This window comes from Neopelma chrysocephalum, unplaced genomic scaffold (assembly GCF_003984885.1).
Source record: "Neopelma chrysocephalum unplaced genomic scaffold, ASM398488v2 Primary Assembly neopelma1_25, whole genome shotgun sequence".
NCBI lineage: Eukaryota > Metazoa > Chordata > Aves > Passeriformes > Pipridae > Neopelma > Neopelma chrysocephalum.
This window is the reverse complement of record NW_020897694.1, coordinates 11,463,526-11,472,676: the sequence shown is the minus strand read 5'-3', so window position 1 is coordinate 11,472,676 and position 9,151 is coordinate 11,463,526. Positions and strand designations below refer to the sequence as shown.

At 39.3% G+C, this 9,151-nt stretch overlaps 1 protein-coding gene across 1 annotated transcript; it reads left to right on the top strand.

Annotated features, from left to right (window-relative positions):
- Window positions 1-5: 5 nt before the first annotated feature.
- NHLRC3 (NHL repeat containing 3) lies at window positions 6-9,062 on the top strand. Its single transcript, XM_027674467.1, has 7 exons — window positions 6-126; window positions 1,175-1,327; window positions 2,173-2,320; window positions 2,805-3,005; window positions 4,125-4,216; window positions 5,780-5,892; window positions 6,401-9,062. Exons 1-7 carry the CDS (start codon window positions 79-81, stop codon window positions 6,627-6,629), a joined length of 984 nt encoding a protein of 327 aa, XP_027530268.1. The 5' UTR covers window positions 6-78; the 3' UTR covers window positions 6,630-9,062.
- Window positions 9,063-9,151: the final 89 nt, after the last annotated feature.

Sequence of the window (9,151 nt, the reverse complement as noted above, 5' to 3'; positions counted from 1 at the left end):
GGGGCGGCGCCCACGTGGCCGCCATGGCAACCGGCCCGGCCCCCGGGAGGCGGGAGAGGCTGCGGCGCCGGCGCTGCCATGGCCGGGACGCTGCTGGCCCTGTTTGCCCTGCTCGGCGCCTCCCAGGTGCGCCGCGGCCACCCGGGGCTCCGTGCCGGGGCCTCTGGTTACGGCGGGGAGCGGGGAGGGGCCGCGGCGAGGGGGGCGGGGGGACGGCCGGGGCCTCGGGACGCGAGGACTCTCCTCGTCCCGGTGACTCTCCCGCCCGGCTGGCGGCTGACGTGGGGAGAGGGCGGGGATGCTGAGCGATCCTTTTCAGGGGTTTCCAGGCAGTTTGCTGCGCTCGAGGGAGGAAAAAGTAATGTGTGGGTGAATGACTTCCCACTTGTTGCTGCTGTCGGGTTTTCTCCGCGCTGGATTGCTCATGGTTTTCCTCCATGGCAGCCCAGTCTGTCTGTCCGCAGTTTGGTGTCATCAATGCACCCCTGTTCCTGGCAAGGCGAGGAGCAGGAATTCCAGGTGGCCGTGGGCCTTCAGGGTCACCCAGGGTGCTTCTTAGCTCTGGACTGAGCTCTCCGTTTCAGCACTTATCTTGCAGCACCGCAGCAGTGCTTAGCTTCCACTCTTTTGTTGGAAAAATAGAACAAAAAGGTGAAATATTATTTTTTTCCATTATCTTTTAAAATGCATAAATGGACCTGAGTCTGGCCATTCCTGGTGTTTTATGCTTCCCAATTTCCAAGATGTAGTTTTTCTTTCTTGACCTGTTTTTTCTCCTTAATTCTGATAAATTCTTTTTGTTATTTTCACATCTTCTTGGGGCCATTGAGTCTGTTGCATTTGTAACCTTCTCCACTATTTTCCTCATTGTGGAGTGTGATTTACAGATACAAATATCTAATAGCAACTTTGATGTAAGAAATTTCAGCATGTGTGTTTTTCCTTCTAACTCCAGAGCTCCCCAGTCCAAAGGACTCATTAGCTAATTTTCAGTTTGTTGAAGCTTTCCCATTTGCAATCCAAACCTCTAGCAGCAAGCCTGCTTCAGCTTATCTGTTTTGTTAATATAAATTGAATAAGTGAATCTATTGTGCTTCAGCACACAACTGCTGTTTTCTTTGATCCCACCGTCATGGAATTTGATTACTACTGGATATTTATTTTGTACTTTCAGGTTTTAAAAGCATATGATTACTTCTCTCCTTGGAGGGAACAGCAGCAGATGTACAAGCTAGACATAGGCTGGCCTAAAACTCCAGAAGACTTCACTGGCCAAACATTTTGTGTTGCTGTTGACTCTCTTCATGGTTTGGTCTATGTAGGACAAGTGAGTGGGAACACTGTATTTCTCTCTTTCTGGTGTATTTTTGCTTGTAAAGGTTTAGATTAGGATGTATATGTGTATGTGTAAATGTATATATGAATAATTTTTGTATCAAAATCAGAGAAAATATAAGTATAGATGTCTCTGCTATATCTATTTTTTAAAGCAGTTCTGGTACCATATTTGTTTGCACTTTTTTTTAAAAAAAAAACATTAAATTTCTGTGGTATGAATGCATGATCCAACTTCACTGAATTACAGCAGCTTCTTCCCTTAGCTGCAAGGGAAAATGTGATTCTGTGGCAACTGAATCTTCCACTCCTTCAGGCCTTGTCCCATGAAATCAAAACGACACAGCTCTTTCAACCGGTTACAGTAACTGAGTTAAATTATTTCCTCTACCCAATTCCATGCGTTGGTATCTCTAGGCCATGGATAAGTGGAGGGAATTAAGTGTAAAGCACAGTACGAGTACTTGAGTGCCATGCAGCTAATAAGCACAGTTGCAATTTTTCATGCCTGTGTTATACTGGGCATATTTTTCTGCAGGAGCATAAAATCACATTTCAAAATGAAGGCCAAGATAGCTGCAGGTGCTTTGCTGCTCTGAAAGTTGGATTCTTATGTGATTTAAAGTGAAAGTCTAGACTGAGTAGAAGGTTTTTCATGCTAAACTTAGACCCTTCTCTCTCTTTCCTTATCTAGATGGAAAAAGAGGTCTAGTAGACAATCACCTCAGGAGATTCTTATGATTCATGAAACATTGCAAAAACTTCACAAAGAAGAATTTAAAAAAATATGATTACTTGCTTAATATGTTTTCTTTAGATCTTTTTTTGCCTTTTTAGAGGGGAGACAATGTGCCAAAAGTACTTGTGTTCTCAGAGGAAGGCTATTTTCTTTACTCCTGGAATGATACAGTTGAAATGCCTCATGGTATCTTTGTATGGAACACTGCAATAGATAGTTCAGTATGGATCACGGATGTTGGAACAGGTATGCATGGTGGTGATATGAGAAGTATTAGGTGGGGAAGAAAATGTTAATACTGAAGATTTTGCTTTAAACAACTCATTTATTTAAGTCTCTCAAACAGTTCTGAGACAGATTTGTGCTTTTCTTGCTGTGAACAAACTTCGCAGGTGCTACACAAAACACTCCAAAGTTTCATGATTTGTGCTGTGTTGCTTACAGCTGCTGAGCTCAGTAAGCACTCCTCCCTGCTGCCACCCAGAAGTATCAGGAAAAAACCCACAACTTCTGGCTAGACCTGTTGTCTGTCCTAGGTTTAGCAACCTTAATACAATGAATAAATATTGTTGTATCCTATGGATTTACAGTCATAATCTCACTACAGAATTTTTACTGATGAATTAATATCACTTTTGAGTATCAGGAGATTTTTAATCTTTGCAATTGGTTTTAATACTTACATTTTGTTTTGTTAAGATATTTTGGCACTTTTTTTTCTTTAATTTAGGGAAATATGGACACACTGTGAAACAGTATAGCCCTTTGGGTAAACTTATGCAGGTCTTGGGCACACCAGGAAATGCTGGTTCAAGTTTGATTCCCCTGCAATTTGATCAACCAGCAGAGATCTTTGTGGAGGAAAATGGAGATATCTATGTTGTGGATGGAGATGGAGGAATGAATAACAGATTGATCAAACTATCCAATGGTATGGAAAAATGAACTGTCGCAGTAGTTGCCCATTGAAAATTGAATTTTAAATAACACAGCTTGGGAATACTTTTAAACAAGGAATAGGTAGAACTGTCATTTAACATTAGTTAGAAGACCTTGTTGAATCAGATCCTGTTTTATTGCTTGTCACTTCAGGAAAAATCTGCTAATCATTTATGAGAAGAGGCTGAGAGTGTGAGTTTGTTCAGTCTTTAAGAGAGAAAGCTAAGGGGGATTCTTAGTGCTGTCTTCAAGTCAGTAATGGGAGGCTGTAGAGAAGACAGAGCCACATGTTTCTTGGAGATGCACAGTGAAAAAATGAAGAACACTAAGCAAAAGATGCAAGAGGGGTGAATTCCGATTCAATTTTTGGAAAAAAATATTCACAGTGAGGCTGGTTAGACAGTGAATATTTTGCCCAGAGATGGTGTGCATTCTCCATTCTTGGAGATGCTCGAAAGTTATGAGTTATGAGGAACCTGATCTAATTTCAGAATTGAATTTGTTACCAAGAGTAGTTCTGCTTTGAGGAGCAGTTGGACCAGACAGTGTCTGGAGATCTTTTATACTTAAATTGTTCTGTGATTCTAATTAGCTTGTACCCCAGTTAGGGCAGTGAGTGCGGAGTCTGCACATGCCTATGGTTGGAATTAGTGGAGGAGCTACTTTTTTTCCTTTGTTCTATCATAAAGCAGATAGTTTCTTAATACCTGATTTGCAAAATGGTGAATTGTTAAAACCCAGAACTGCCAGGTAACAAATATAAAAAATCAATTTAGTAAAGAAATGAATAGCATAATCAGCCAACTTTTCTTTTTCCTTTTTTTTTAGTTCAGTGCTTAACAGCATCTTAGACTATGGCAGAAATGTACTAGTGGTTACATTTCTGTAACTATAGTCCTGAAACCACTAATAATAATCCAGTAGTCATTGTAGTAGTTCCGGTATTTCTTGGTTTTATGTATCAGGACTACTGTGTTTAAAAAGATTAGAAATTTCACCTTTTACAAATTACTCAAAATAATTTTGCAAGAGAATGACTTAAAGATGCTTTATTTGTTGTTTTCTCAATGTGATTTTTTTACTTTTATTTTTCATTGTGCTCACCGTTTAGATTACAAAGAGATATGGCTGACTGGAACAAACGGGACCGGCATCGGTCAGTTCAAGATTCCTCACAGTGTAACATTGGATGCTTTTGGACGGGTAAAGAGTAAAAGAAAATTATTTTTTCTTTCATCTTTCAACAGACCTATTTACATGTCTTTGAACAAAACAAACTGCATTTCTTCTTTATATGAACTGTTGGGATCTGTGTCATTTTATGGGGGTTACAGTTTTCATTGTGCTAGTCATGAGCCGAAGTTTCCCACTGCAGATTCTACCAGTGTAGCTGACTCCAAGGTTAACACAAGGATTCTGATCGGTTACATTGTCAATGTCCATGCAACAACTGATTGTTTCCCCTGCAGTTTGTAACAGGTTGCCATTGTGAGAGTAACAGAGCACTCTGTTCTGTAATAAGTATCTACCCGAGTACTTACACATCAGGGGGCTTTAATTTCATATTTGGAAATTCCAAATAAGTTTAAGATGATAGTGAGGCTCTAGCTACATTGTGGACATTACTCTTTTTTTCCATGCAGCTCAAGGCATTCCAAGAGACCACTTCTGCCAGATGTTAATTGTAGTCTGGCTTTGGTCTGCCATTCCTATAGACAAATTATGCAGTCTCTTCTTATTCTGTTTCAGTGAAAATAAGATAGCTTCACTAAAACATGACTGGTTTGAGCTAATTCTGCTGATGCTATCTGAATCAGAATAAGAAATGCATATAAAAATCACTGCTCTGCCAAAACTGGCAGAGTGGGAGAGAGAACAGGAGGGACATGGTCACTTTATGCTGAAGGGTAACTGAGTTTATTCACTACAAGACAGCAACTGCGATGGGCTATGATTTTGTTGCCAACATAGTGTTGATGATCAGCCTATGTTAAAAAATAATTGTTAATTCCTAAGAAATGTAAGAGAATGCTGTAGTAGTGTTTCATTTAAAAATAGTGATGAAAGATGTCAGGTCATCTTGTTCATTGCTCCCTTTTCAGTGATACCCCAGAAAAGTCATGAAGTTTACTTACCAGACTGATGCGTTGTCAACAGCTAAAACTTCAATGATTGTTGTACAAAAGATGCCGTCACTGGAACTGTCTAGTGATATTTGCTGGCTTACAATGTTTGTGAACCCAGTTAGCATAGGGTGGGACAGAGGCAAGCTCTGCAAAATTGATAAGATAAAACAAACTGAATGTGCTCTAAGTGTTTAAATTGCACAATATTTGTAGTAGTATTAGGCATATCAAGAGTGCTTGCAGATGCAGTCATCACGGACCTGGATCACGAAGTGAGGCTACCACTGAAAAAAAAATTTTTGGTGGGTGACAGACCTTTAGACAGATCTTTAGAATTAAAAATATGGGAATATGTCCTCACCATGGGGGGAAAATCCTATCAAACATATCCATATCACAGCCACAAAAATGAAGAGGAGGCACCAATTTATCTGTTAAAGTAGTATAGAATAATTCATGTATGTTAACTACAGGCCAGTTTTGGTTTATATCTGGAAGTCATATCTACTGATTTACTTTTGAATGGGAAGGTACACATTCTTCCAAGGTACATTTTTACTACAAGGAACTTGCTCTTATAAGAAACTAATGCATTTGCTTTGTTCTATTTGTGAACAGCCATGATTTTATTTCTTAACAGGTATGGGTTGCAGACAGAGACAACAAAAGAATCCAAGTTTTTGATAAAGTCACAGGAGAATGGCTCGGGTCTTGGAGCAGCTGTTTTTCAGAAGATGGACCCTATTCTGTCAGGTATTGTTGAACAGTTCCTCTAGACACATGCAATTACATAAATAAGGTGTACTCATACTGGTGAATTAAAACGTTGATATTTAATTCCTGATGACAAGGAGTTAGCTAGTTTAATAGGGTGCTAGGCCCTATTCATATGCAAAGATCTGCACAGTTCTATCTTGACAGGGAAATCCTGACTTTGTAACAAGCCCCATGGATTTGAATGCAGGATTGGGAACTTCATTTTAAAGTTGTTGTGTGTTATTAACTTTCCTGGTGCAGCTTTTACAGGCACAATTACAAGATTGTCTTGAATGAGTTTTCTGTAGCATAATCTGTCTCAACGAGAAGCCATATGAAGAGCAAGATGTAGAAGTTAATTTTCAATGTTCTATTGCATTTTGTCTGTCATAGCCTTCAAAGATGTGACTATTAAGGAGTTTTTGTTAGTATAAAAGTGCATGCTTGTGTCAAAATGAGATGTCACATGGCGTCCATAATTCAAAAATATGTTTGTCTGTCACAGATTTACTGCGGATTACAAGTACCTGATTGTAGCTCAGCTGAATATCAACCGGTTAGCAATCTTGGTAGCACCACCAGTTGGCGCTATTGGGGACTGTGTTATGGTCCATACAGTCCAGCTGGCAGATGAAACCAAACCGCACCTTGTGGATGTGGACATGAAGAGTGGAGCAATCTATGTTGCAGAGATTGGAGCCCAGCAAGTACAAAAATTTGTACCCTTAAGCTGATGGTTTCCCACAACTGCCATGGCACAAGCTGTGTGACATATAAGACCTATGATCACATTTCCTGGAGGGTTTTTTGGCTTATGTTTCCTTAGACAAGCACAGAACATTGTGCTCCCAGAACCCTAGAGCTAAGAATCTGTTCTGTTCTGTTCTGCAGTTCTGGAGAAGTACTTGGGCTCGTTTTAGTAATGCTATGGTGGCTTTTGCTTTTGTTGCAATTGAAAAATGGAAAGCATTTTAATTTTATTATATAAAACTTTATAAACACAACTGTTGTTCTTAAATGTATGGAGTCATCTTGGGACTCCTCTACTTAGCCTGTGTATGTTGTTAAATGGTCAGAACTGTCTGAAAGAAATTGTATAAATTATTTCCTGGGAAGAGAGGACCTCATTTCAGTGTTTCTTCACTTTTTTTTTTTTTAATCATTGTGCTGATACTGTCCAACACTGAATACAGGATGTATTATGATGTTAAATTAGATGCTGCTGGATATTGGTATCAGTATTGATACTTGCATCTGGCCTAGGTGGTTAATGACATTAAGTATTGAAATTTTAGCTCTAGCTAAAATGGTGAAGTCTGTAATAAGCTTAAGTTAAACTGTTATTAGGCACTTTGGCTCAATTAAAAGTATGTGCACAGCAGCCAAGTACTGATTCTTAACTAAATCAGTTCTTAACCTGATTTGATTTATATCAGCATGAATTTTCTGTTCTGTAAGGTTTCACAGGGGAACATATTGACATTCAAGTTATTTTAAGTTCCTCAAGAAAAACAAATTGCAATTTGCTAGGAAAGTCTTAATCAGCAGTAGGGACTGGGAGACATATGATTTTCTTCCAATTTATTTGTAGCGCTGTCAGTTAACAGCAATGCAGCTGTTTTAATTTGGGGATTTTTAACTGTTTTGTTTCCAGAATTCAGACTTCATCAACTCCATTAATGTCTAGAGTTAAGTTTCTTACCCTATATCCTACCAGATGTCTCCAAGCTCTGTCCTTAAAAAATGCTGTTCCTCTCCATTCCTAGACCAGAGTGTTTCTGTTTTCTTTACATGTTGCTAGAAGACTTTAAGTTCACTTTATAGCATAGAGGGAACTGGATATGGAAAAATGGGATGGGGAAAATGGCATGGCAGAAATGAGACAGTGAATAACTGATTACCAGAGTAAAGCTGTGGATCTACATTCCATATTTTCTAGCTCTTCAAAACATTTGGTAGGATTTTTGCTGTTTCCACACACTTATTCTACTGTGTGGACTATTTTAATGCTAATTACCAGCTAAGAGTGGCAATTTTTTTTCTACTTCCATAGAAAGGGAATATGGGAAATAGACTTATACTGATGGGAAATACCCATTTCAGTGAATGTTATCAAAAGCAAATGCTTCTTAATTTGGCAGGTTTCAACCTATGATCACAAATTTGTAAGTGAGCAGATAGAAAATCTGTCTAGAAAAGTCAGATTCATACTTTTTCTGGAAAGTAACTCAGCAGTGGAGCCTGTGAGCCTGATTTTAGTACTATTTGAGACTAATGCACTAGATGTGAATGCTTTGTTGTTGGCTACATCCACAAAAACAAAACCAGATCTCATCTGGGACTGCCCTCACGCAAGCCTGAGAACCAGAACTTCAGGGCTATTCACTAGCAAATATGGTCCATCACTCACATGGTCTCGAATGGGAGCTAGTTAGCAATATTTATTTGCTGAAAAAGTAGTAGTACTTCCTCTAGACCTAGGTGGATATATACACACAGTGTGTTGTGTGGATTTTCTAACTAGTTTTCCACTAGCTCAGGGATCTCTGCTCTATGTGTAATTTAGCTATTTCTTGCCTACAGAAGGTGGATTTATTTTCTTAAATTTTACTGTAATATCACAATATTTGAGCATATCTCGGTGGTGTAAGGGGTCTAGGTATATCCATCCTTCCTCATCACATCCTCTCCTTATTTATTTTTCCTTTGTCATATCCATTTGAAACAGAACTCAGCGTTCTCTGGGAACCTGCTTCTGTGTTCAGTAAAGCAATAATGCACTTTTGGATGTTGACAGATAATTCTACAAGCTTCCGTTTGCTCCATGGATCTGCTCTCAGCTATCTTTTACATGGGCTTTTGCAGCCCCTACAAATGGGGAACTTTCATCCAGTTTTGTCTGGCTTTATTGAAATAGGCTATGGTGCCAAAATGTGCCTTACCAGTAGGCATATGGGTATCTGTGATAACAAGAGACAAGGGATGCTCATTATTAACTAGTATGAAATGCTTAGACTCCTTTTTGTCTCTGTCTGTGACCAGAAAATGATTTTGTGCCCTAACTTGCTAATTCTATGAAGGTTTTCTTACGTATCATCTTGAAACTGATTTCTGAAAAAATGCATAGTAGGATAATTTGATAAAATAAATTGAGAATTTCCCATTAATAAAGTCTTGGGTGCTTTATTTCTGTACTAATATGAATACGACCCCCCCCGCCGCATGGCTGTGTGGAGGTGTCCCGGGAGCCCCGGGT

Coding starts and splice junctions, on each gene's coding strand:
- NHLRC3 (XM_027674467.1), top strand. CDS start 79: ATGGCCGGGACGCTGCTGGCCCTGTTTGCCCTGCTCGGCGCCTCCCAG. Junction 2,321..2,804: donor GATCACGGATGTTGGAACAG/GTATGCATGGTG, acceptor TCTTTAATTTAG/GGAAATATGGACACACTGTG. Junction 4,217..5,779: donor CATTGGATGCTTTTGGACGG/GTAAAGAGTAAA, acceptor ATTTCTTAACAG/GTATGGGTTGCAGACAGAGA.